The sequence below is a fragment of the Ranitomeya imitator genome, chromosome 8 (assembly GCF_032444005.1).
Source record: "Ranitomeya imitator isolate aRanImi1 chromosome 8, aRanImi1.pri, whole genome shotgun sequence".
Classification (NCBI taxonomy): domain Eukaryota; kingdom Metazoa; phylum Chordata; class Amphibia; order Anura; family Dendrobatidae; genus Ranitomeya; species Ranitomeya imitator.
In genome coordinates, this window is record NC_091289.1 from 182,276,805 (window position 1) to 182,304,680 (window position 27,876).

The following is a 27,876-nucleotide window of genomic DNA, read 5'->3' on the forward strand; positions in this document are numbered from 1 at the left end:
ATTCTGTTTCCATTTTTTTTATCATTTATATATAATTAATAACACTTCTATCCATCCTGTATATATGACGGCCTTCAACCAGTCTGTAGCAACCATGACGTTCCCTTCTAAAGTCATTATCCGTCCAGAAAAAGCAAATGTTGAGCATGTCCAGCTTTATAAATTTCCTCTTCACCTTCATTAACGAGGCCTGTGTTGAGAATCCGGGAGGATTTTGTGGTTTCCTAACTCAATGATATAATAATTTTCATCTCTTAACGGAATATCTGCAGGAAATCCTACCTTCCCATCTGCCTATTTTTAGCAAAGAATCTTAAAATGCCAAATCAATAAAAGTGTTGTATTCTTGCGTTATGGATTACCATCTCTGCAGCGAGAGCACAGGATGGGGGCCGGCGAGGAGCGCAGTATGATATGCAGAAACACGTTACACTCCATTTGTCCTCATTAACCATCCTCTTTGATGTATAATAGTCTGTTTTTATCAGGCGTGACTGTCAGAAAGCGGAATTCCACTTGTCCCCCGAGAGGACCAAGGAAAGGCTCGGTTACATCAGCATCTCAGGAGAAGGATGGAGAGACGTATAAATAATACAAGCCGGAAAGACTCAAACCAGGAAGTCTACGACTAATGAGGGCAGCCAAACTTTTTTTTAAAAAGTTTTGAAAGAGAGAAAGAAAACATTTTGGCCCACTGTGAATTTACAGAAAGTCTCCTGTCTTCTCACCAACTTTTTTCAGGTGAGTTCCAGGAGGAATCTGCCTAAAAAAGATGCTGTGTGCACGTAAACTTTTTGCTGACTTTTCGGAGCAGAAACTAGCCATGTGCACACAATGTTTTGGGAGCAGAAACTGAGAGTAAACTCTCCAAATCCTCCTCACAAATGCAATACTCCTCAAAAACTTGGGCGTTTATGCTCTTCTTAGTCTTAAAAAAAAACAAACTATGCAAAAAGATACTGTGTGCACATAGCAACAGAGTGGAAACTGAGCAGAACCACCAAGTTTTTGAGAAGTACAAGTGCTTCTCACTAAATTAGAATATCAGCAAAAAGTTATTTTTTTTTTCTGCATATTTGCAGTGTTTTTTTCACCCATAGAAAACAATGGGTAAGTGCAAAAATGCTGCAAAAAAGCAGGAATCTTTTTTTTTGCAGCGTTTTTGGCGCAAAAACTTTAAGGAAGTTGTCTCATGATTTTTGGGGGGTCAGTAGACTTTATCAGCATGAACAAGAGAAAACAAAAACGCAACAAAACCTGATCTTTGTAGCAGCTTCAAGCAGGTTTTGTCTGCAAAAAAAAAAAAGCAACATGTGGACATAACCTTAACGGAAAAGGATACTGTACCTCCAGATGTGCCAACAAGCCAAGCCCCAACTCCTCTTCTTCAACCTCCCACCTTAAGACCCGAGATGCTCCATGATCCATCTATCCCTTCTACAGATTCAGGATCGCACCTCTCCTTCCATTCCACATTGGCTACATCACAGACATTTACAGGTTAATAAAACTCATTTTGAACTGAATTTCCACCCCAAAAAATTGACGGCTCCTATAGCAATTGTGAACTGAACCTTCTATAAACCCCATAATGTGAGATTTTGTGGTTCTGACAATTGTAGTTCAGAAAACAGAGAAAACAAAATCCCGCACCCAGTGTAAACATCTAATTTTTGTTATTAAAAAGACTGTGTTTCTGTCTCCTTACGCGTTTCGAGTTTGCAATTCTTAGTTAAAGCGGTCATCAGAAACGGAGTAAAAAGAGACATTATGAAAGCAAAAATGCTCCAGAATTCTAACTTGCATGGCATCAAATGGCTGTTTTTTTGTGAACTGCTCCATATTATGTATTCTAGGCACTATTTGTGCCTTGGAGGTAATCACTGAACATGGCCGACCATTCACCAAAATTTTGGCGTAAATTTCATCCAGAAAATAAGTAAATTAAAAGATGGTATAGACAGTCTTAAACTGCTCCAGATTTATGAAACCGCATGAATCACTGGGACTAATCTGTAGCATGTGTTTGCACTAAGTTATCAGACAGGATTGATAAATTTGCCACAAAGCGTCCTTCATAAGCAAAAAAATGTATATAAATCTTTGAATTCGAAAATGGTGCCAATGAAATAAGTCAACTCAACCTACAGGAAACAAGCCCCAATACAGCTCTGGCAATGAAAAAACATGTACGGCTGACAGATTACAGCAAAACCTTTTTTTTTTCTTTTTATGGAATCTGGTTTTGTTGTGTATAACTAGAAAAACGCTATTTTGCCTTCGGATCTTGGTCTCATTTATACAGACATCTGACTGCGCCTTAAAAAGGAGAGTTCAGCAAAAAGATTTGAAGGACGTCAGCGTCCCCATGCACATTAGACCCTTTTTCCGAGCCCGTCGATATCCGCAGGTGCAGCTGACATTAGTCTTATTTGTATGCTGAGCAATAATCCACGAAGATAATTTCCTTTAATGTAAATTTCAGTCGTTGCCACAGTCTAAATTTCTTAGGCCTCCAGATATTCCAAAACAATCCTCTTCGTTCCTAAAGTGTCTTCTTCCTGGAAAGGTGAAGTGGCGGATTCATCAGTATCCGTCTCTCGGGTGTCTCGGAATCCGTCACACTTCTCTCAAGTCAATCTTCAAGTATTTCCAAATACTACACTTGTCATCCCGCTCCCCGGGAGATATTTTCCACACTGTCTTAGCCATAAGAAAAGTCAAGACCTGTTACCACTCCTGCCAGATCAGGCAAAGATTAGGTGAGTTAGGTGCGAACATGAGAAATTATTAAAAGATGCTCAAGAAGAGGAGCAGATGCATCGTACGACGTGGAGGGGAAAGGTGTGTACCGGGGGAGCGGATCGGAGAAGACGGTGTCATCTGAGGTCACAGCGAACGTGTGGAATTTCTTAATATAAATTGTATAACGGTGGAGGAGCAAGCGGAGGAGTTAAGGTACCGTCACACTCAGCAACGAGAACGACAACGATCCGTGACGTTGCAGCGTCCTGGATAGCGATCTCGTTGTGTTTGACACGCAGCAGCGATCTGGATCCCGCTGTGATATCGCTGGTCGGAGCTAGAAGGCCAGAACTTTATTTGGTCGTCAGCTCAGCGTGTATCGTCATGTTTGACATCAAAAGCAACGATGCCAGCAACGTTTTACATGGAGCTAACAACCAGCGAGAACGATAAGTGAGTCGCCGTTACGTCACTGGATCGCTCCTGCATCGTTCTGGAGCTGCTGTGTTTGACGTCTCTACAGCGACCTAAACAGCGACGCTCCAGCGATCGGCTCGTTGTCTATATCGCTGCAGCGTCGCTGAGTGTGACGGTACCTTTACTGAACAGTATAGCACTGGGATCCAACGAATTAAAGGGAACCTGTCACCGCTTTTTCAGTACGAGATAAAAATACTGTTAAATAGGGCCTGAGCTGTGCGCTACTATAGTGTATTTTGTGTACCCTGATTCCACCCCTAAACTGCCGAAATAACTTACCAAAGTCGCCGTTTTCGCCTGTCAATCAGGCTGGTCAGGTCAGATGGGCGTGGCGACATCGCTGTATCTTCCCCCAGATCTTGCATGTATTTCCGTTGGTGGCGTAGTGGTTTGCGCATGCCCATCTTCTGAATCCACTGGGCAGAAGAAAAAACGCGCGATCGGCGCTATTTCCCTAGTGATCTGTGGGGTCGGCCATCTTCCTGAGGCCGCGCGTGCGCATATGGAGTCCTCTGCTGCCCGGGGCTTCAGGAAAATGGCCGCGGGATGCCGCGCGTGCGCAGATGGAGATCGTGGCGGCCATTTTCCTGAAGCCGAGTTCGCATCTCAACTTCAGGAAAATGGCTGCCGCGATCTCCATCTGCGCACGCGCGGCATCCCGCGGCCATTTTCCTGAAGCCCCGGGCAGCAGAGGACTCCATATCCGCACGCGCGGCCTCAGGAAGATGGCCGCCCCCACAGATCACCAGGGAAATAGCGCCGATCGCGCGTTTTTTCTTCTCCTGCCCAGTGGTTTCAGAAGATGGGCATGCGCAAACCTCTACGCCACCAACGGAAATACATGCAAGATCTGGGGGAAGATACAGCGATGTCGCCACGCCCATCTGACCTGACCAGCCTGATTGACAGGCGAAAACGGATCCGTTTTTTTCTCATAGACTCGTATTAGCGACGGATGGCCTCATGTTTCATCCATTTTTGACCGGATCCGTTGAAAATTGTTTATCCGGCGGCCGGAGAAAACGGACATAGTAACGTTTTTTTGTGTCCATTGAAAAAACGGACAGCGACGATCCGTCGCCGTCTGTCGTTTGCTAGAATAGAAGCCTATGGCGCCCGATCCGTCAAATGACTGAATCCGGAGAAGGATTGCTACTGACAATTCAAATCCCCGTTACTAGCCCCTGATTAAAAAAAAAAAAAAAAAATCCATATACGACATACAATGAATAATTGCTTCAGAAAGGGGACACAGTTTTGATTGTATGGTAGCGGTCCCTTGTAGGTATAAAAAAAAATGCTCAAAAATGAGTAAATAGGCACGTATTTCCCTTTTTCCCCACAGATATATCAATTTAAAAAAAGTGTCACAGTAACATAAAAACTAAGCCCCATCCAACACGAAAAAAAGAAAATTCTTTGAATGTCTGAGCAAAACAAGGCGTGTTTTTTTCACCCCATACGGAAAAAAAAACCGTGAACATGTGCCTGGTCCGGAGCTTGAGTGAAAGGCCTGATAGTGAAATAGTTAAAATGTAACATCACCTCATTTCTATGCAGAATGAGTACACTTAGAATCTATCAGTGAGCTCAATCTGATGGGGAGTATGAAACTTTTTTTTATCTGCCTTGAATTACCATTTTGGGGTGTCAATGGCAACTGGGAGCTACAGAAGAGCCGATCCCTTCCCCCCCACCCCTATAGACGTGTGTGTACCCCCATGTAATTTCCTTCATTGCAAGTTCTAGGTTCAATCGAAAATTAATAAAAAAAAAAAAAATGGTCTCAGAAAATGGGACACAAGCCAATTTTTTTTTTTTTTTTACAAAGTTGCGGATTAGGCTTAGGAATTTCTGGTGCGGATTCTGCCTCTCCTGGCAGAAAACGCACCTGCGGATTTGTCACGTTTTTGCTGCGGTTCTGCAGCATTTTTTGTGCGTTTTTGCTGCGTTTTTAACCCCTGCAGTTTTCTATAATGGAATGGGTACAAAAACGCTGCAGATTCACAAAAAAGAAGTGACATGCTACTTCTTTTAAACCGCAGCGGATTTTCCGCAAAGTGTGCGCAGCATTTTTTTTTTCTCTCATTGATTTACATTGTACTGTAAATCAATTGCGGATCTGCAGCGTTTCTGCACCTCAAAAAAACGCTGCGGATCCGCAGAGAATCCGCAACGTGGACACATACCCTTATTCATTTTTTTGTTAAACCTTATAATAAACCTCATAAGCGTTGTACGGCTCTGGTCGTTCTCACCGGGAGGTCCGCGCTGCACAATGAACGCTGTAAACGTGAAAAAAAAAACCCCACAATGACAGAAATTATTTTTTTTTAAATAAAAAAATATATATATTTTTAAGGCGCTTGGAAATATTTCTCCCCATGGTTCAGTATATTACACGGGGAGTCATTTAAAACTACAAATCGCCCCCAAAATAACGAGGGCTGCGGCGTCTATGGGAACAGAAGAATAAAAATGTAAAAGAAAAAAAAAAAAAAAAAGTGTCAGCAGAGACAACACAGAGCCCTCCAGCTGCGCACATTGCGCGCTCAGTGTACGGTGCGGCGCTGCGGTGAGGAGAGCAGCCGCCATCACTGCGCCGTCCCTCAGGACTTTGCCCCCGGCTTCTCCGCACTGCAGGCCGCGGCCTAGCTCCTCCCGCACATCCCCGGACTCTCCTGACCGCCGCCCCCGGCCCGGAGCTCCCTGCAGCCTGTCCCTCCGGTCACTATGCCGCCGCCATTACGCTTCGCGGCCAATATCTCGTGGTTATTCCAGGACGTCCCCGACCTCCCCGGGAGGATCTCGGCGGCGGCCCGGGCCGGCTTCCCGGCGGTGGAGGTGGCCTGGCCTTACGCCGCGGATCTCGGGGGGATGAAGGCCGCGCTGAAGGAAAACAACATGGAGCTGGTGCTGATGAACACTCCTGCAGGTGACAGGGCGGCCATGGCGTCTGGGAGCCTGGTGTTGCTAGGTTACGCACCCTATGCCGCCATCTTTATTTTGCGCCGTGTTGTCGTCCTGCGCAGCGATCGCGCAAACGTTTACGTGTCGCTTATTAACCCCTTAATTTTCATAGTTTTTTTTTTCCTCCCTTCTAAAAGCAACTTTTTTTGAATTATTTCCTCATCCCCCGTCGCTGTACGTGGGCGCGTGTTTATGCGACTTTCCAGCCCGCCGTTCATTTTATCATCTTGAAAAATGGAGAAAAAAAGGATTTTTTTGTAATAGTTTTTTTTTTTGCAGTTCGGTGCGATTATGGCAACATAAGGTTTTTTTGTGGCTTATAAAAAAATTTTTTTTGGGGGGAGGGGGGTTTCTATGATTTTTTTTGCCTCTATTTTCCGAGGCAGTAACATTTTTTCCGTTGGTGTCTTGTTGGCGCAATGAGCTGTAGTATTTATTGGCACCATTTTGGGGGCACATATTTTTATTGCATTTGGGGGGTAAAGTGACAAAATAAAGCAGCAATTTTTGCATCTGTAAAATCTTCTCCTTTTAATCCAGTTGACTATTGCATGATTTGGTTTTCATTCCTTGACAGCAAGCAAAGATCTTGAAAATGGCAGGAAGCCATCCCCGATCACTAATAAAAAGCAGTCAGATAAATCTGGCGCCGATCATCCCTGTGTGTAATGGCGACATTCTCTTGGTTAGGATGCCGCCATCTCCTGCCGTCCCCCTTGTCTGCCAGTGGAAGATGGCCCTGAGCTGTGGCCCCTGCGCTCCGACTCTTCTGGGTTTACAACTTATACTGATAAATTATCATAAGTCGTCTGTCATCTTTCCTCCCGACAGGAGATGCGACGGCCGGAGAACTGGGGCTCGGCGCTTTACCCGGGAGACAAGATGAATTCCGCGCCGGTCTACAACAGGCGGTCACATGGGCCCGAGAACTGGACTGCACCAGGTAACAGGAGGAATTGTATTATAAGTGGTGCACAAGAGTGCTTCTAATAACAACCAGGAGAATAGTGAGTGCAGCTCTGGGGTATAATACAGGATGTAACTCAGGATCAGTAATGTAATGTATTTACACAGTGACTGCACCAGAGTGCAGCTCTGGAGTATAATACAGGATGTAACTCAGGATCAGTAATGTAATGTATGTACACCGTGACTGCACCAGCAGAATAGTGAGTGCAGCTCTGCAGTATAATACAGGATGTAACTCAGGATCAGTAATGTAATGTATTTACACAGTGACTGCACCAGCAGAATAGTGAGTGCAGCTCTGCAGTATAATACAGGATGTAACTCAGGATCAGTAATATAATGTATGTGCACAGTGACTGCACCAGCAGAATAGTGAGTGCAGCTCTGGGATATAACACAGGATGTAACTCAGGATCAGTAATGTAGTGTATGTACACAGTGACTGCACCAGCAGAATAGTGAGTGCAGCTCTGGAGTATAATACAGGATGTAACTCAGGATCAGTAATGTAATGTATTTACACAGTGACTGCACCAGCAGAATAGTGAGTGCAGCTCTGGAGTATAATACAGGATGTAACTCAGGATCAGTAATGTAATGTATTTACACAGTGACTGCACCAGCAGAATAGTGAGTGCAGCTCTGGAGTATAATACAGGATGTAACTCAGGATCAGTAATGTAATGTATGTACACCGTGACTGCACCAGCAGAATAGTGAGTGCAGCTCTGCAGTATAATACAGGATGTAACTCAGGATCAGTAATGTAATGTATTTACACAGTGACTGCACCAGCAGAATAGTGAGTGCAGCTCTGCAGTATAATACAGGATGTAACTCAGGATCAGTAATATAATGTATGTGCACAGTGACTGCACCAGCAGAATAGTGAGTGCAGCTCTGGGATATAACACAGGATGTAACTCAGGATCAGTAATGTAATGTATGTACACAGTGACTGCACCAGCAGAATAGTGAGTGCAGCTCTGCAGTATAATACAGGATGTAACTCAGGATCAGTAATATAATGTATGTGCACAGTGACTGCACCAGCAGAATAGTGAGTGCAGCTCTGGGGTATAACACAGGATGTAACTCAGGATCAGTAATGTAATGTATGTACACAGTGACTGCACCAGCAGAATAGTGAGTGCAGCTCTGGAGTATAATACAGGATGTAACTCAGGATCAGTAATGTAATGTATGTACACCGTGACTGCACCAGCAGAATAGTGAGTGCAGCTCTGCAGTATAATACAGGATGTAACTCAGGATCAGTAATGTAATGTATTTACACAGTGACTGCACCAGCAGAATAGTGAGTGCAGCTCTGCAGTATAATACAGGATGTAACTCAGGATCAGTAATATAATGTATGTGCACAGTGACTGCACCAGCAGAATAGTGAGTGCAGCTCTGGGATATAACACAGGATGTAACTCAGGATCAGTAATGTAGTGTATGTACACAGTGACTGCACCAGCAGAATAGTGAGTGCAGCTCTGGGGTATAAAACAGGATGTAACTCAGGATCAGTAGTGTAATGTATGTGCACAGTGACTGCACCAGCAGAATAGTGAGTGCAGCTCTGGGGTATAATACAGGATGTAACTCAGGATCAGTAATGTAATGTATGTACACAGTGACTGCACCAGCAGAATAGTGAGTGCAGCTCTGGGGTATAAAACAGGATGTAACTCAGGATCAGTAGTGTAATGTATGTGCACAGTGACTGCACCAGCAGAATAGTGAGTGCAGCTCTGGGGTATAATACAGGATGTAACTCAGGATCAGTAATGTAATGTATGTACACAGTGACTGCACCAGCCGAATAGTGAGTGCAGCTCTGGGGTATAATACAGGCTGTAACTCAGGATCAGTAATGTAATGTATGTACACAGTGACTGCACCAGCAGAATAGTGAGTGCAGCTCTGGGGTATAATACAGGATGTAACTCAGGATCAGTAATGTAATGTATGTACACAGTGACTGCACCAGCAGAATAGTGAGTGCAGCTCTGGGATATAACACAGGATGTAACTCAGGATCAGTAATGTAGTGTATGTACACAGTGACTGCACCAGCAGAATAGTGAGTGCAGCTCTGGGGTATAAAACAGGATGTAACTCAGGATCAGTAATGTAATGTATGTACACAGTGACTGCACCAGCAGAATAGTGAGTGCAGCTCTGGGGTATAATACAGGCTGTAACTCAGGATCAGTAATGTAATGTATGTACACAGTGACTGCACCAGCAGAATAGTGAGTGCAGCTCTGGGGTATAATACAGGATGTAACTCAGGATCAGTAATGTAATGTATGTACACAGTGACTGCACCAGCAGAATAGTGAGTGCAGCTCTGGGGTATAATACAGGCTGTAACTCAGGATCAGTAATGTAATGTATGTACACAGTGACTGCACCAGCAGAATAGTGAGTGCAGCTCTGGGGTATAATACAGGCTGTAACTCAGGATCAGTAATGTAATGTATGTACACAGTGACTGCACCAGCAGAATAGTGAGTGCAGCTCTGGGGTATAATACAGGATGTAACTCAGGATCAGTACAGGATCAGTAATGTAATGTATGTACACAGTGACTGCACCAGCAGAATAGTGAGTGCAGCTCTGGAGTATAATACAGGAGGTACATCAGGGGCAGCTCTGACCTTTGCGCTGGGTTTTCTCTTACAGGATACACATCATGGCCGGGCGGGTTCCTGCAGGCATGGACAGGGCATCTATTGAGAAAGAGATGGAGGAGACTTTCATTGAGAACCTGAGATATGCCGCCAATATGCTACATGAGGTCTGAGTGGGATCCAGACTTGTCACCATCGGGCTATGACTTGGGGTGGGGGTTGATGTCGCCCTCGTTCTCCTGGCAGGACAGAGCTTCTAACATAATTTACAATAATCACTAATTAGCTTGATGCTCCACAGCTCCTTTTTTCTTGCCTTTACCTTTCCCTTCTCACACGTCACTACAAGGAGAAACCTCCGAGCATCCCATCCTTGTTCAGTATCTGCATTACTCCAGGCGCTATACAGGGGTCGACCCTGTCTGTAGAAGCTTGCTGATTCTTTCCAATACCATCTAGCAGAATACTAAATGCTGCTCTGAAGTAGAATATAGGCTGTGAATGTGAATTAGGCCGGGGTCAGATGAGCGTATTGCATCCGATGCGATATGCTAATGACCCTTGGCTCCTGCTCTGTTGCGATCGGGAGCCGAGTGTCATGCGTCTGTGCGCCGAGCCCCTCGCACAGAGCAGATCGGAGCACAGCTGCTGAGGAGGTGGACAAACTAATTTCTCCATCTCCTCCATTGCCGCCATTGGTGTATATCGCACATCACTCGGATGATATCCGAGTGATGTGCGCTGTGTCACTTGCACCCATAGATTTATATGAGTGCGAATGAGCCGAGACTCTGCGGCGTGTCTGTGACAATCGCAGCATGCTGTGATTTCACTCGCACATTGAAAACGGCTGAGGAAAAAACACTGATAGGAGCTGCCCCATAGATGAATATTGGTCCGAGTACTATGCAATTTTTTTTTTTTTATCACATAGTACTCGTCCGTATTATACGGTAGTGTGGCCCCGGCCTAAAGTAGATTTGCAGAATCCACTTAAATTTCTTAGGAAACTATTTAGACTTTTTGTATGAGCTAGTTAGCATGTCGAAATCTGAGAAGAAAAAACCTCACTCATTTTTGTGCATAAAGTAGAGCGGATCTTGGAGGTAACTGTTACTTCTTCTTCCAGGCCGGGATTGTGGGCCTCATCGAACCTATAAACTGCCGCATTTCGGAGCCCCTGTATTTCCTGAACACCCCGCAGCAGGGTAAGTGATGCGCGGCAAGATGATCGCAGCAGGATATGTGATGAGCGGCAGGGTGATCGCAGCAGGATAAGTGATGAGCGGCAGGGTGATCGCAGCAGGGTAAGTGATGCGCGGCAGGGCAAGTGATGCGCGGCAGGGTGATCGCGGCAGGGTAAGTGATGCGCGGCAGGGTGATCGCAGCAGGGTAAGTGATGCGCGGCAGGGTAAGTGATGTGCGGCAGTGTAATCGCGACAGGGTAAGTGATGCGCGGCAGGGTCATCGTGGCAGGGTGATCCCGGGCAGGGTAAGTGATGCGCGGCAGGGCAAGTGATGCGTGGCAGGGTGATCGCGGCAGGGTAAGTGATGCGCGGCAGTGTAATCGCGGCAGGGTAAGTGATGCGCGGCAGGGTCATCGTGGCAGGGTAAGTGATGCGCGGCAGGGTAAGTGATGTGCGGCAGTGTAATCGCGGCAGGGTAAGTGATGCGCAGCAGGGTCATCGTGGCAGGGTGATCGCGGGCAGGGTAAGTGATGCACGGCATGGTGATCGGCAGGGTAAGTGATGCGCGGCAGGGTGATCGCGGCAGGGTAAGTGATGCGCGGCAGTGTAATCGCGGCAGGGTAAGTGATGCGCGGCAGTGTAATCGCGGCAGGGTAAGTGATGCGCGGCAGGGTCATCGTGGCAGGGTGATCGCGGGCAGGGTAAGTGATGCGCGGCAGGGTGATTGCGGCAGGGTAAGTGATGCGTGGCAGGGTAAGTGATGCGCGGCAGGGTCATCGTGGCAGGGTGATCGCGGGCAGGGTCATCGTGGCAGGGTGATCGCGGGCAGGGTAAGTGATGCGCGGCAGGGTGATAGCAGAAGGGTAAGTGATGCGCGGCAGGGTAAGTGATGCGCGGCAGTGTAATCGCGGCAGGGTAAGTGATGCGCGGCAGGGTCATCGTGGCAGGGTGATCGCGGGCAGGGTAAGTGATGCGCGGCAGGGTGATTGCGGCAGGGTAAGTGATGCGTGGCAGGGTAAGTGATGCGCGGCAGGGTCATCGTGGCAGGGTGATCGCGGGCAGGGTAAGTGATGCGCGGCAGGACAAGTGATGCGCGGCAGGGTGATAGCAGAAGGGTAAGTGATGCGCGGCAGGGTACGTGATGCGCGGCAGTGTAATCGCGGCAGGGTAAGTGATGCACGGCAGGGTCATCGCGGACAGGGTGATGCGCGGCAGGGTGATCGCAGCAGGGTAAGTGATGCGCAGCAGAGTGAGCAATGCATGGTAAGTGATGAGTGGCAGGATGATCGTGGCATAGTAAGTGATGCGCGGTAGGGTAAGTTATGCGAGGCAGGATCATCCCAGCAGGGTGAGTGATGCGCTGCAGGGTCATGGCGGCTGGGTGAGGCATGGCAGGGCAAGCGAGGCGCGGCAGGGCAAGGTTCTCAGGCCGGTTGTGTTGTTCTTCTAGGAGCCTCAATCTTACAGAAGGTGGGAAGGCCCAATGTGAAGATGCAGATGGTAAGTTGTGACTCGTTTCTTGAGAAAGGCATCTGCCGAAACGTGTGTTGGGGTGGACGGGAGCTAGGTGTATATCTACTTATACTTTCTGATCTACGGGTATGTACCACCATATGCATGTGTATTAATACTTGATATATTTTTTTTGCCAGTAATGTATGTAACTATTTAGCTGTACTATTCATGCACATGTAAGGTTGGTATTGACAACACTGCCATTAATAGATACCATTATGCACCCACTTGTGTCCTTTTTTACTCGCTGAGGGTGCCACGGGGGATCCTCTCTCTGCCATTTTATACCTGTTATTCATAAAGCTTTTTCGTGATTTGCATACAATGGGACTCATGACTGCTTCTTTATTGGTTATGTTAACATGCAGTTTGTCTGTTACGGTCCTGTCCAGTATTATTACTTCCTGCTAGATTGCTCACCATTGTGATTATTATCATAACTGATTGGTATGTTTTCTATCAAGTAATCAAGGGTGAACAGTGCAAGATCTTAATTTTATTTAACCCCTTAAGCCCCGAGGGTGGTTTGCACGTTAATGACCGGGCCAATTTTTACAATTCTGACCACTGTCCCTTTATGAGGTTATAACTCTGGAACGCTTCAACGGATCTTGGCGATTCTGACATTGTTTTCTCGTGACATATTGTACTTCATTTTAGTAGTAACATTTATTCGATATAACTTGCGTTTATTTGTGAAAAAAACGGAAATTTGGCGAAAATTTAGAAAGTTTCGCAATTTTCCAACTTTAAATTTTTATGCCCTTAAATCACAGAGATATCTCACGCAAAATACTTAATAAGTAACATTTCCCACATGTCTACTTTACATCAGCACAATTTTGGAACCAAAATTTTTTTTTGTTAGGAAGTTATAAGGGTTAAAAGTTGACCAGCAATTTCTCATTTTTACAACACCATTTTTTTTTAGGGACCACATCTCATTTGATGTCATTTTGAGGGGTCTATATGATAGAAAATACCCAAGTGTGACACCATTCTAAAAACTGCACCCCTCAAGGTGCTCAAAACCACATTCAAGAAGTTTATTAACCCTTCAGGGGTTTCACAGGAATTTTTGGAATGTTTAAATAAGAATGAATATTTAACTTTTTTTCACACAAAATTTATTTCAGCTCCAATTTGTTTTATTTTACCAAGGGTAACAGGATAAAATGGATGCCAAACATTGTTGTACAATCTGTACTGAGTACGCTGATAGCCCATATGTGGGAGTAAACCACTGTTTGGGCGCATGGCAGAGCTCGGAAGGGAAGGAGCGCCATTTGACTTTTAAATGCAAAATTGACAGGAATTGAGATGGGACACCATGTTGCGTTTGGAGAGCCACTGATGTGCCTAAACATTGAAACCCCCCCACAAGTGACACCATTTTGGAAAGTAGACACCCTAAGGAACTTATCTAGATGTGTGGTGACCACTTTGACCCACCAATTGCTTCACAGAAGTTTATAATGCAGAGCCGTAAAAATAAAAAATCATATTTTTTCACAAAAATGATCTTTTCGCCCCCAATTTTTTATTTTCCCAAGAGTAAGAGAAGAAATTGGACCTCAAAAATTGTTGGCCAATTTGTCCTGAGTACGCTGATACCCCATATATGGGTGTAAACCATTGTTTGGGCGTATGGCAGAGCTCGGAAGGGAAGGAGCGCCATTTGACTTTTCAATGCAAAATTGACTGGAATTGAGATGGGACGCCATGTTGCGTTTGGAGAGCCCCTGATGTGCCTAAACATTGGAACCCCTCACAAGTGACACCATTTTGAAAAGTAGACCCCTTAAGGAACTTATCTAGATGTGTGGTGAGCACTTTGACCCAACAAGTGCTTCACAGAAGTTTATAATGCAGAGCCGTAAAAATAAAAAATCTTATTTTTTCACAAAAATGATCTTTTCGCCCCCAATTTTTTATTTTCCCAAGGGTAAGAGAAGAAATTAGACCACAAAAGTTGTTGTGCAATTTGTCCTGAGTGCGACGATACCCCATATGTGGGGGTAAACCACTTTTTGGGTGCATAGCAGAGCTCGGAAGGGAAGGAGCGCCATTTGACTTTTCAATGCAAAATTGACTGGAATTAAGTTGGGACGCCATGTTGGTTTGGAGAGCCCCTGATGTGCCTAAACATTAAAACCCCCCACAAGTGACACCATTTTGGAAACTAGACCCCATAAGGAACTTATCTAGATGTGTTTTGAGAGCTTTGAACCCCCAAATGTTTCACTACAGTTTATAACGCAGAGCCGTTAAAATAATTTTTTTTTTTTTTCGCAAAAATTATTTTTTAGCCCCCAGTTTTGTATTTTCACAAGGGTAACATAATAAATTGGACCCCAAAAGTTGTTGTCCAATTTGTCCTGAGTACGCTGATACCCCATATGTGGGGGGGAACCACTGTTTGGGCGCATGGCAGAGCTCGGAAGGGAAGGAGCGCCATTTGGAATGCAGACTTAGATGGATTGGTCTGCAGGAGTCACGTTGCATTTGCAGAGCCCCTGATGTACCCAAACAGTACAAACCCCCCACAAGTGACCCCATATTAGAAACTAGACCTCCCATGGAACTTATCTAGATGTGTTGTGAGAACTTTGAACCCCTAAGTGTTTCACTACAGTTTATAACGCAGAGCCGTGAAAATAAAAATTCTTTTTTTTTTTCACAAAAATGATTTTTTAGCCCCCAGCTTTGTATTTTTACAAGGGTAACAGAATAAATTGGACCCCAAAAGTTGTTGTTCAATTTGTCCTGAGTACGCTGATACCCCGTATGTGGGGGGGAACCACTGTTTGGGCGCATGGCAGAGCTCGGAAGGGAAGGAGCGCCATTTGGAATGCAGACTTAGATGGATTGGTCTGCAGGCGTCACGTTGCATTTGCAGAGCCCCTGATGTACCCAAACAGTAGAAACCACCCACAAGTGACCCCATATTGAAACTAGACCTCCCATGGAACTTATCTAGATGTGTTGTGAAAACTTTGAACCCCCAAGTGTTTCACTACAGTTTACAACGCAGAGCCGTGAAAATAAAAAATCCTTTTTTTTCCCACAAAAATGATTTTTAGCCCCCCAAATTTTTATTTTCCCAAGGATAACAAGAGAACTTGGACCCAAAAAGTTGTTGTCCAATTTGTCTCGAGTACGATGATACCCCATATGTTGGGGTAAACCCCTGTTTGGGCGCACGGGAGAGCTCGGAAGTGAAGGAGCACTGTTTTACTTTTTCAATGCAGAATTGGCTGGAATTGAGATCGGACGCCATGTCGCGTTTGGAGAGCCCCTGATGTGTCTAAACAGTGGAAACCCCCAATTATAACTGAAACCCTAATCCAAACGCACCCCTAACCCTAATCCCAACTGTAACCCTAACCACACACCTAACCCTGACACACCCCTAATTCTAATCCCAACCCTAATCCCAACCGTAAATGTAATACAAACCCTAACCCTAACCCTAGCCCTAACCCTAGCCCTAACCCTAACCCTAATGGGAAAATGGAAATAAATACATTTTTTTTAATTTTATTATTTTTCCCTAAGGCTAGGTTCACATTGCATTAGGGAAATCCGTTTAGCACTAGCGGATTGCGCTAACGCAATGTCTTTTTAGGTGTCGTGTTTAGTGGTCGCGTTAACGTCCCCGCTCTGGAAGATCGGGGATCGGACCTCGGGCGCGCCGCGGACACTGCAAGCAGCGTCTGAGGCGCGCCACAAAAGAACGGCACCTTGCTAGCGCGAGCCGAAAATGGCACGCTCTAGCGATGCGCTACACCCGAAAATCACATTGCTGTCAATGGTTGTGCTAACGGACCCGTTGCACGGCGTTAATTGTGACATTTTCGCCGTGCAACGCTGTCCGTTAGCGTTAACCCATTAACGCAATGTGAACCTAGCCTAACTAAGGGGGTGATGAAGGGGGGTTTGATTTACTTTTATAGCGAGTTTTTTATATCGGATTTTTATGATTGGCAGCCGTCACACACTAAAAGACGCTTTTTATAGCAAAAAAGTTTTTGCGTCTCCACATTTTGAGACCTATAATTTTTCCATATTTTGGTCCACAGAGTCATGTGAGGTCTTGTTTTTTGCGGGACGAGTTGACGTTTTTATCGGTTACATTTTCGGACATGTGACAGTTTTTGATCGCTTTTTATTCCGATTTTTTGTGAGGCAGAATGACCAAAAACCAGCTATTCATGAATTTCTTTTGGGGGAGGCGTTTATACCGTTCCGCGTTTGGTAAAATTGATGAAGCAGTTTTATTCTTCGGGTCAGTACGATTACAGCGATACCTCATTTATATCATTTTTTTTATGTTTTGGCGCTTTTATACGATAAAAGCTATTTTATAGAAAAAATAATTATTTTGGCATCGCTTTATTCTCAGGACTATAACTTTTTTATTTTTTTGGTTATGATGCTATATGGCGGCTCGTTTTTTGCGGGACAAGATGACGTTTTCAGAGGTACCATGGTTATTTATATCCGTCTTTTTGATCGCGTGTTATTCCACTTTTTGTTCAGCGTTATGATAATAAAGCGTTGTTTTTTGGCTCGTTTTTTTTTTTTTTTTCTTACGGTGTTCACTGAAGGGGTTAACTAGTGGGCCAGTTTTATAGGTCGGGTCGTTACGGACGCGGCGATACTAAATATGTGTACTTTTATTGTTTTTTTTGTTTTTTTTTTATGTAAAGAAATGTATTTATGGGAATAATATTTTTTTTTTTCTGCTTTATTTAGGAATTTTTTATTTATTTTTTTTTTACAAGTGTGGAAATTTTTTTTTTTACTTTTTCACTTTGTCCCAGGGGGGGACATCACAGATCACCGATCTGACAGTGTGCACAGCACTCTGTTAGATCGGTGATCTGACATACAGCCGGGCAGGATTAGAGCTGCAGCTGCAGCCTGATCCTGACCCGGAAGTGCTCCCTGCAGGACCCGGATGCAGCCCGGCGGCCATTTTGGATCCGGGGACTGCAGGGAGAAGACGCTCGGTACACGGTGAGCACATCACCGTGTACCGATCGTCTCAGGGAAGCCCGCAGGGAGCCCCCTCCCTGCGCGATGCTTCCCTGCACCGCCGGCACACCGCGATCATCTTTGATCGCGGTGTGCCGGGGGTTAATGTGCCGGGAGCGGTCCGTGACCGCTCCTGGCACATAGTGCCGGATGTCAGCTGCGATAGGCAGCTGACACCCGGCCGCGATCGGCCGCGCTCCCCCCGTGAGCGCGGCCGATCGCATATGACGTACTATCCCGTCCATGGGAATTAAGTCCCAGGTCACCTGGACGGGATAGTACGTCATATGGGATTAAGGGGTTAAATACATAGCAATAAGGAAAAAACCTTTAAGGTACCGTCACACTAGACGATATCGCTAGCGATCCGTGACGTTGCAGCGTCCTGGCTAGCGATATCGTCCAGTGTGACAGGCAGCAGCAATCAGGCCCCTGCTGTGATGTCGTTGGTCGGGGAAGAAAGTCCAGAACTTTGTTTCGTCGCTGGATCTCCCGCTGACATCGCTGAATCGGCGTGTGTGATGCCGATTCAGCGATGTCTTCGCTGGTAACCAGGGTAAACATCGGGTTACTAAGCGCAGGGCCGCGTTTAGTAACCCGATGTTTACCCTGGTTACCATCGTTAAAGTAAAAAAAACAACCACTACATACTTTTTTTTTGTTTAAATAGTTTTTTATTGAAAGCAAATGTGAACAATACAATTTATGCATTTTCCAGTATTTTGCAAAATTTTAACATTTTCCAAGCCCCCAACAATCCCAACAAAACCCAACCCCCCCCCTCCCCTGACAGCTCATACCCAGTTATACTTTTGTTACCAGTATTGATGGTTCTTTGAGCCATTTGACTCACTTAGGCTAGGTTCACATTGCGTCAAGTACATGGCGTCAAACGGATGCGTTAAACGCATGTACAGAAACGGAGCAAAAATATGTGAAATTCGTCGTCACGGTAACGCTAGCGTTAACGCATGTGATCGCGTTTTTTCATTTTGATGTCCGTTTACGAAGTATCCGTTTGTCTGCGTTTGTCACTGTCAATAAAGTTGTTCTTTTTTTTTTGTTGGTAAATATTGGATAGAATATTTCTATTTTATATTTACCACTGGCAGTTGTGGCGACGACAGACGGCTAGGGACCTTTTTTCTTTTTTTGTCCTCCTTGTGCCACAACCTATTGTGTATGTAAAATGTAAAAAAAAATATTTTAACATTAAATAATGTTAACATTCATTCTACGGCAAAACACTCTGTCACGTGCAGGAGACTTTGTGTGAGTGGGATATTTTAATGGCCGAAGTCACATTTCCTGTCACATGACCACATGTGACCACCTTCAAAAGCTATTAAAACGTGTGGTTCTATTTGGAAATTTTTCATGATTTGCGTCTGACTGCGTTTGCCATAGCCTTCTATGGCAGAATGAACGCTTCCGTTAGTAGTGCGTTAGCTTGGCCGGACCCGAAAACGCTGCAAGCCGCGTTGAAGGTCCGTCAGAAAAAAAACGTTATGTGACAAACGCATACCAATTTAGGGATGCGTCACGATGCGTCAGACAATGCAAGTCTATGGGCGCGTTAGTATGTGCGTTACATTGCGTTTTTACTACTTAAAAACGAGTCCGTTAGACGGACACACCTAGCGCAATGTGAACCCAGCCTTATGTCCGCTTGTTCCTCTAGCACTCTCTTCCTTTCAGAGGCCCTCATCCTCCCATTTCCCATAACTACTCATCCCAGCTCGAGCCACGGAGACCACATTTTGTCAAATGTTTCTATTTTCCCACGTCTTTTATAGACCCCCTTTTCCAAATTGAGACCATATTTAACATAATTCAGGAATTCACCCCTTGTAGGCGGTTCCTCTTTGATCCAGTTCCTTGCTATTACCTTCCTTGCCATATATAATAGCCTAGCTATTGCTATCTTCCAGGTGTTATCCACTCTGATTTCCTCTACATGTCCCAGTATACACACTATCGGATCCCTCGGCACTCTGCATTTATACGCCCCTTCCACACGGCTCATTACCACCAACCAGAAAGCAACCAGTCTTGGACATGTCCACATCATGTGGTATATTCCTGCATTCTCAGTCCCACATCTCGGGCATTCGGAGTCAGCACGCAACCCCGCTCTGTGCAACACTTCCGGTGATTTATAGACTCTGTGTAAGATGTACAGCTGCGATAGTCTGTACGGCTCGCTCAGCGACACTCGTGGAACCGACTCCAACACCGACTCCCAGGTTTCATCCTCCATTGGGCCTAAATCTCTTTCCCATTTCGCTCTCGCTTTTAAAGGGAAGTCTAGCAGATGTGCATGTAGAAGGTCCTTATAAAGGGTGGTAATGACTCCCCTTGTGGACCCTTCCCCACACACGTATTCCAGAACTATGTCCTCCTGGATCTCAATACCACCACCCTTGTTCTGAGCTTTAAAAGCATGTTTCATCTGAGCATATTGATATTCCCCAGTCGGTCTCAGTCCAAACTCCCCTTGCAGCTGCGAAAAGGACTTTAATCCTTGTTGTTGAATTATCTGAGCCACCAAGTGGATTCCTTTGGCCTGCCACTCCGCCAGCACTCCAAGGGCCGCAAACTCAACCAAATTATTATTAAACCATATCGGTGTAAATTTAGTCAGCCCCGTGACCCCCCGAATCTGTCGCAGTCTGGTCCATAATTTATATATCAAAAACATAGTTGGGTATAATTTCCCCAATGCATCCAAGGAACCATCCTCCAGACACTGCGCTACCGGTCGTCGGTCCGTCATCCCCTCCATCAAGTGCTGTACCGCACTGGAAGACGCCTCCCGCGCCCAGCCCTTCAAATGTTGGCTCTGGGCTGCAAGAAAATATAACTCAGGATTAGGTAAAGCCAATCCTCCATCTTCCTTGGGTCGCTGAAGCGTCTCCAGGCGAATACGTGGGCACCGCCTCCCCCATATCAGACTTCTAAATAGAGCATTAATCTGCCGGAATTTCCCACGTGGAATCCAAACTGGCGCATTATGTAGGACGTAGAGTAATTTGGGCATCACAACCATTTTAATGAGATTAACCCTACCTACCACCGATAAGTGTAATTTATTCCACGCATCCACTTTTGCTTTAAGAACGCCCATGAGAGGTGTCAAATTCCTATATAAAAACTCTGTAACTGGCATCGAGATCCATATTCCCAGGTATTTGAAAAGGGATACTACCTTAAGCCGCCCCTCTCCCAATGGCTCACTTCTACTCTCCTCCACCTCATCCACCTCAAAGAGGACCGATTTATCCCAGTTTATCCTCAATCCCGATAAGTCTCCAAATTTCCCAACGATCTCGATAGCCCCCTTCAAGGCTTCATCCGGGTCCGCCAGGAACAGTAAGATGTCATCTGCATATAATGCAATCTTCTCCTCCACACTCCCATATCTGAACCCAGGGACCTCATCCGATTGCCGGATCTTGGCGGCCAGTGGCTCCACAGCTAAGGCAAACAGAAGGGGCGACAGTGGGCAACCCTGCCTCGTACCTCTGGCCAGCTTTATAGGCTGAGAAAGCTCCCCATTCACTCTAATTCTAGCTGTTGGTAGTGAGTATAACAGTTGAGTCCACGCCACAAATTGCGGGCCAATACCCATACATTTCAACACCCGCCAGAGATATCCCCACTCCACACTGTCAAACGCCTTATGGGCATCCAAGGATGCAATAACCCTTCGGCCACAATTGTCAGACTTCAGCTGCAGGTTCATATGCAGCCTCCGCAGATTAACCGCTGTAGATCTGTCAGGCATAAAACCAGATTGATCCGGATGTACAAGGTTAGCAATGACGCTGGACAAACGGGTAGCTAACACCTTGGCCAAGAGCTTGACATCGATGGTTAACAGAGAGATTGGCCGATATGACTCAGGCTTCCCCAGATCCTTATCCTCCTTCGGAATAACCACTATATTAGCCTCCCTCATAGATGCTGGGAGAAACCCTTGGCATCCAGCCTCCTCCAGTACTAACTTTAATCTGGGAATCAGCACTTCCTCCAAACTTTTATAGATTTCGGCTGGTAACCCATCAACCCCAGGTGCCTTCCCATTGGCCATAGACTTCAGCGCCCGACTCAGTTCCTCCTCGGTGATAGGGGCATCGTGGCTCACCCTATCCTCCTCACTCAATTTCGGAAGACCCAGACTCTCAAGGAAAGTCTCCGTTTCTCCGGCTGACTCATTGACCTTGGAGGAATATAAGTCCGCGTAAAAGTCCGCAAAGACCTTTATAATATCCGGTGTTTCAGATACCCTGCTCCCCCCATCCGAAACCAACGAGTGTACATACGAGGTACTACGCTGAGCCGCGGCTACCACCGATAGCATGTGTCCAACTGTCTCTCCCTCCTGAAAATAAGCCACCCTCTGAAACTCCCGCTTCCTTTCAGCTTTCCCCAGCAGAATCTTTTCCATACAATTTTGCGCTGTTCTCAATCTTTTCTCTGCCTCGGAAGTCCCCAGCACAACCATCTCGTCCTCCGCGGCTTTCAGCTCCTCCAATGCCACTCTCTCCGCTTCCCTCGTCTTCCTCTTACACCTACTAATGTCTCTAAATAGTAACCCTCTCAGGTACGCTTTCATTGCATCCCAAACGGTTAGAGCATCTGTACTCCCATCATTTAACGCAAAGAATTCCGTCACCTCCTTCCCTATACCGTCCAAGTCAATGCTCTGTAACCAGTTAGGATGGATCTTCCATTCTCTCCCGCTTGCGGTCCGTGTCCCCAACAACCTAACCTCTACCTCAATTGGACTATGATCCGAAAGGGCCCTCGGCAGATAACGCACCTCCCCCACCATTGTGTCCAACAGGCGATTACCCAGTGCCATATCAATTCTGGATAGCGTAGCATGAGCCGGTGAATAGCACGAGTATCCTCTCTCCCCAACATGTCTGACTCTCCATAGATCAATCATGCCTAATTCACGCACATAGGTTCCAAATGTTGTAGTGTGCCCCTCCGACCTATTCTGGGTGTTCTTATTTTTATCCCAAAAGTCATCACATATATTGTTCAAATCCCCAATAATTAAGATTGGCAGTGGTTCCCATCGTCCCACCCTCTCCAATACCTCCCTGATCTTCTTACTTGAATATGGAGGTGGAATATACATTGCCGCAACACACAATCTCACTCCATACAATATACATTGTATCACCACATACTGACCCTCAGCATCCACGCATACTTTCACCTCTTCATATTGCACTCCCACCGGCACCAACACTGACACACCTCTTGAGTACGTCGAAAAGGTAGAATGATACCCCTTCTGTATCCAACGTCTATTCAGTACGTCCACTTTCTCCTGTATCAAGTGCGTCTCTAGCAAGCATATCATAGAAGCCCGTTGATCCTTCGCATACTGCAAGCTCGCAGCTCTCCTAGACTTATCCGCCAGGCCTCTCACATTCCAGCTCAATATCTTAAAGCGGTCCCCTATTATGTGACTCATCATCTTTAGTTGTGTCGTTACTCCCGGTTCTGAGCTGTCTAACTTCCCTTCCCACCCTCACCCCACTCCCCCCTCCCCCACACCCCCCAATACTATACATTCTGCCTCTTATCAAGAGTGGGGCACCATCACCCATTGCGAACACTCTTGTTAACGTAACCTTCTCCTTCCGCCTCCCGCTACCGTTTATAACAGAATTCGGCGCAATTCTTAGAAGAACAATATAATTGAACCTGTATTGTATTACAACTGCAAGAAACTAAATAAACTTTTAGTACGCTGCACACCCTTCCTCCCTCGTACTTCGCCGCCGCATCAGCACTCCCAGTGCTTTCCCTGAGTAATATCCAACTCCACCCTCCAACCTTCACATTTCAATTACCAGTGTACTGTCAATCAATCTCTTTTTTTCCCCCCTTTTTGAAAGATTTAAGATATCTCCCGACCAACCCGCCTCACATTTTCAATCTCCTTTCCCTTTAAGTTTTTTAGCGTTAAGATCTATCCACTGGGTAGCGTCCTCCGGCGTCTGGAAAAAATGAATCTTATCCAACGCTACCACTCTCAGTCGTGCCGGAAACATCATGGAGTATTGCACTCCCAGTTCTCTCAGCCGTCTCTTGATACCCGTGAACATCATCCGTTGTTTCTGTACCAGGGCGGAATAGTCAGGGTAAATAGCAATTCTTTGACCTCCAATTGTCAGATCCGTCATGTCTCTAGCCTTCCTCAGGATAATGTCTCTGTCTCTGTAGTTTAGGATTTTGGCAAGCACGGTACGGGGACTTGCTCCAGGGACAGGTGGTTTCGGTGGGACCCTGTGGGCTCTCTCTACCGCAAATACTTTTGTCAGTGCTGCATCACCAAAGGTCTCAAGGAGCCAGCTTTCAATATACTCCGTGGGATTCCTCCCCTCAGTTTTTTCAGGGACACCCACTATACGAATGTTATTTCTTCTGGACCTATTCTCCAGATCCTCATTTTTTGCAGCTAGCTCCGATATTGTTTGAGCAAACTTCCTCTCCGCTTTCTGCAGCTGCACTATATGGTCTTCTGCAGTGCTCACTCTTTCCTCCACAGCCCCCACACGTTTGTCAATCTTTTGCAGGGCTGCATTTATCTGGGCTGTATCCCCTTTAACCTCCTGTAGCTGCTGGGTCAGGGATTGTTTGCAGGATGATACCAGTGCAAAGACATCTCTAAGGGTGGGCTCTGCTCCTGACTCCTTATCTTCAGGTCCCCCCGCTACCACCGCCATGTCACCATCCCCACTCTCCTGTTGTACCTCCTGCTCCTCTGCTGGGCTTTCCTCCTCTCCTTCTGTGTCTGTGTCCCCTCCGGCGTCCTCCTCCGCTTTTCCTGTGTTCCCTGCGGCTTCCACTCTAGCAAACTGCTGGAGCTTTGCCGCCACCGCCATTCTTTTCTGGCATGCCGCGTTGTCCTTCTCCGCCTTCTCCCTGGCGTCGGCGCCATCTTGGCCGGTCCCTGCCTCGCCGGCTCCGGCGTCTCTTTGTCTCCTCCTGGTCATGTTTGCCGATCTCGGGGCCGCCGCTATTCACCGCCGCACTCCCGGGACTCTCCTGCAGCCGGTAAGCGCTTTGAATCGCCGCTCAGCTGCGGCTTATCAGGATAAACTCAGCGTTAGCAGCGGGAGCGCTCTGTCACGCGTCCGCTTACATGGACGTTCAGGCCACGCCCCCCAACCACTACATACTTACCTACCGCTGTCTGTCCCCGGCGCTCTGCTTCTCTGTACTGGCTGTGAGCACAGCGGCCGGAAAGCAGAGCGGTGACGTCACCGCTGTGCTCTGCTTTCCGGCTGCCCGGCGCTCACAGCCAGAGCAGAGAAGCAGAGCGCCGAGGACAGACAGCGGTAGGTAAGTATGTAGTGGTTGTTTTTTTTACTTTAACGATGGTAACCAGGGTAAACATCGGGTTACTAAGCGCGGCCCTGCGCTTAGTAACCCGATGTTTACCCTGGTTACCGGGGACCTCGGGATAGTTGGTCGCTGGAGAGCTGTGTGACAGCTCTCCAGCGACCAAACAGCGACGCTGCAGCGATCCGGATCGTTGTCGGTATCGCTGCAGCGTCGCTTAGTGTGACGGTACCTTTAGGCCGGCGTATTGTATCCGATGCGAGATCATCGGATGCGATATGCTAATGACCCTTGGCTCCTGCTCGCACAGTGTAGGAGCCGAGTGTCATGCGTCTGTGCTCAGATTCTCTCACACAGGGAGGATCGGAGCACAGCTGCGGAGGAGGCGGAGAAATGAATTTCTCCATCTCCTCCATTGCTGGGGTCCGCTTATAACGCACATCACTCGGATGATATCCAAGTGATGTGCATTGTCTCACTCGCACCCATAGGCTTATATGGGTGCGAGTGAGCCGAGAGTTTTCCTCGGTCCGAAACAATCGCAGCATGCTGCGATTGTCTTGGACCGAGGAAAACGGCCAACAAAAAGTCGGCTGCTGGGAGCGGCCCCATATGGTAACATTGGTCCGAGTGCAATGCGATTTTTTTTATCGCATTGCACTCGGCCGTTTAAAACGCCAGTGTGACGCCGGCCTTACACTAAAAGTGGGTTCTCATTACTAGGCGCCATTAATGTCACTTTACCATCCGTCTGCAACATCAAACCCGCATCTTTCTTCTGTTATAGGATCTTTTCCATTGGCAGATAATGGATGGAAATCTAACGGAGAATATTAAGACGTATTTTCCATCGATAGGTGAGTGACATTTTTGCCCTGTGTATGGAAGGTGGTGAATTTACAGAGCTTTACAGGAAGCGGCAGGATGAGTTTGGCCGGCTGCCTCCGGAGGTGACCGCCGCAGGGTACTGATCACACAACATACTATACTGCTCTCACCACGTGCTGGATGGCTGTGCCGCTTATCCCCGATGAATTCTTTTGCCAATACAACTGCTCACATTCAAAGGGGTACCCCATCTTCATAGATGGATATTTTCAGATTGATCTTGTTTAAAATTTGCAACACTTTTCCTTTCTTTACAGCTAGTTGCCTAGGAGACCGACCGCCTCTGCAGCCTAACTTGTAAGCGCTGCACGTACCGGGATGAAAAGGCAACAGCACACCAGCAGTAAAACAGTTAAGAACTTGTAAGCCCTGCACATTGTGCTGTCTAGCAGCAGTGGTCGGTCTCCAAGGCAACGAGATGTAAAGCGAGGTAAAGGGTTAATATCGCAAGAACGACTGAAAATTTTAATAAACCGCGAATTGCAAAATTGCTTGTAACTACAAGCGCTATCAGACAATACCCCATTGATTAATGACCCCCTTTAATGTCCGGCACGGAGATGCCCTCTGCCCTGTCTTTATACAGCTCTTGACATCATCTCATCATTAGTGGAGCATTGGGGATTCTCATTTTCAGGAATCCCATCTGATATTTATTCCTCGGCGCTCGTCCGGCAGCGTGAGCTGACACGTTTCTCTGTGCAGGTCACGTGCAAGTGGCTCAGGTCCCTCATCGCAACGAGCCAGACAGCCCCGGAGAGCTGAACTTCATGTATCTCTATGAGCTCCTGCAGGAACTTGGCTACCAGGGCTACATCGGATGTGAATACAGACCGCGAGGTGAGGGTGGGTGCAAAACATGCGAGACCCCTACAAGGGGCAAGACATGATGGAGGAGGTCAAAAGATAAGATGTTGGGGGGGTGAGGACCCAATTGCTTAAGTTTGAGCTATAGCATCAGACTTTGATGCAGAGCTGCAGTGTAAAGCATGGGGAGAGGAAAAACAACCGCCCTCCCCTTTATGGGATGCAGCCTTAGGCTAGGTTGGTTCACATTGCGTTAGCCTATGCGCTAAACGGATTGCCCTAACGGACTGCGCTAACGCAATGTCCCAAAAGGGACATTATGCCGCGGTGTAACGTATTCCGTTAAACGGATTCACACAACGCAGTGTGAACCTAGCCTTTTATAGCAGCATAGGAAAAGCATGACTGATCCCCAGGATATCGGGAAGCTGCACCTTCAGAGAATATAAGAAACTTCTTTTCTGCAGGAGATACGGCAGCCGGACTCGGGTGGATGAAGACTTACAGGAGGAAATATGGAGGCCAGGACACGGCAGTGTAAACGGAGGATGGAGAATGTCAGCCCCGCACCAGTCATTGTCTGTCATAAGAAAAGTTCTGAAGAAAGTAACACGTCCATCATTACAGGTTCCATGTTGACGGTCACCCAGCTTTCCCAGGTTCCTGTGCAGCTTGCATACATGGCTATGTAGCAATCCAGGGGCTTGGTACATTTACCTTTCAGAAGCCTGGGAAAGCTTGGTAATTACAACCAGCAACTCGAGCGGTTATCACATCAGATGGCGGCACGTAAACTTTCTTTATAAGAGAAAATCATTTATTCATAGGTTTGGGATTTGGTTACATTTACATATCATTTACATAATCTTAAATGTTTTTTTATTTGGCTTAAAAATAAAGAAATCTGTGGGATTGTTGACACGACTCAGTCTCCTTCCTCTCCGAGGAGTTGTCGGCAGAGGATTGTAGCAGCAAATTACCCTCCCTCTCCGAGGGGCCGCATCCTGGTGGGATCTAGTCTCCTGTAATAGCATATGGCGACGGCCCTCCCTCCCCGAAGGGCCGTATCCTGGCGGGATCTAGTCTCTTGTAATAGCGCATGGCGGCGCTGTCAGAGCAGACCGCTCCATAGGTTGAAGCAGGCGGTATTGATCACAGACTCCAGGTGGTGGTACGTGGAAACCAGCTGCGGTGGCGGACTCTCGCTGTTCTGCGGCTGCTCAGGAAACGGTTCCCGGAACACGACCTTGAGACTCTAA

General features: G+C 46.6%; 2 protein-coding genes across 4 annotated transcripts in view; one reads left to right on the forward strand and one right to left on the reverse strand.

Moving 5' to 3' along the window:
• Positions 1-5,762: 5,762 nt before the first annotated feature.
• HYI (hydroxypyruvate isomerase (putative)) lies at positions 5,763-27,534 on the forward strand. The gene is made up of 8 exons (XM_069738072.1): positions 5,763-6,160; positions 7,027-7,138; positions 9,862-9,976; positions 10,939-11,017; positions 12,447-12,496; positions 25,710-25,779; positions 26,516-26,650; positions 27,085-27,534. The coding sequence occupies exons 1-8, from the start codon at positions 5,959-5,961 to the stop codon at positions 27,156-27,158; spliced, it is 837 nt and encodes a 278-aa protein (XP_069594173.1). The 5' UTR covers positions 5,763-5,958; the 3' UTR covers positions 27,159-27,534.
• SZT2 (SZT2 subunit of KICSTOR complex) overlaps positions 27,413-27,876 on the reverse strand; it is a 103,813-nt gene continuing 103,349 nt past the window's right edge. For all 3 annotated transcript variants that reach the window (XM_069738070.1, XM_069738071.1, XM_069738069.1), the window contains one exon: positions 27,413-27,872. In XM_069738070.1, coding sequence (XP_069594171.1) covers positions 27,729-27,872 — 144 coding nt within the window. In that variant the 3' untranslated portion in view covers positions 27,413-27,728. The remainder of the gene's footprint in view (positions 27,873-27,876) is intronic.

Coding starts and splice junctions, on each gene's coding strand:
- HYI (XM_069738072.1), top strand. CDS start 5,959: ATGCCGCCGCCATTACGCTTCGCGGCCAATATCTCGTGGTTATTCCAG. Junction 25,780..26,515: donor GACGTATTTTCCATCGATAG/GTGAGTGACATT, acceptor TTCTCTGTGCAG/GTCACGTGCAAGTGGCTCAG. Junction 26,651..27,084: donor ATGTGAATACAGACCGCGAG/GTGAGGGTGGGT, acceptor TCTTTTCTGCAG/GAGATACGGCAGCCGGACTC.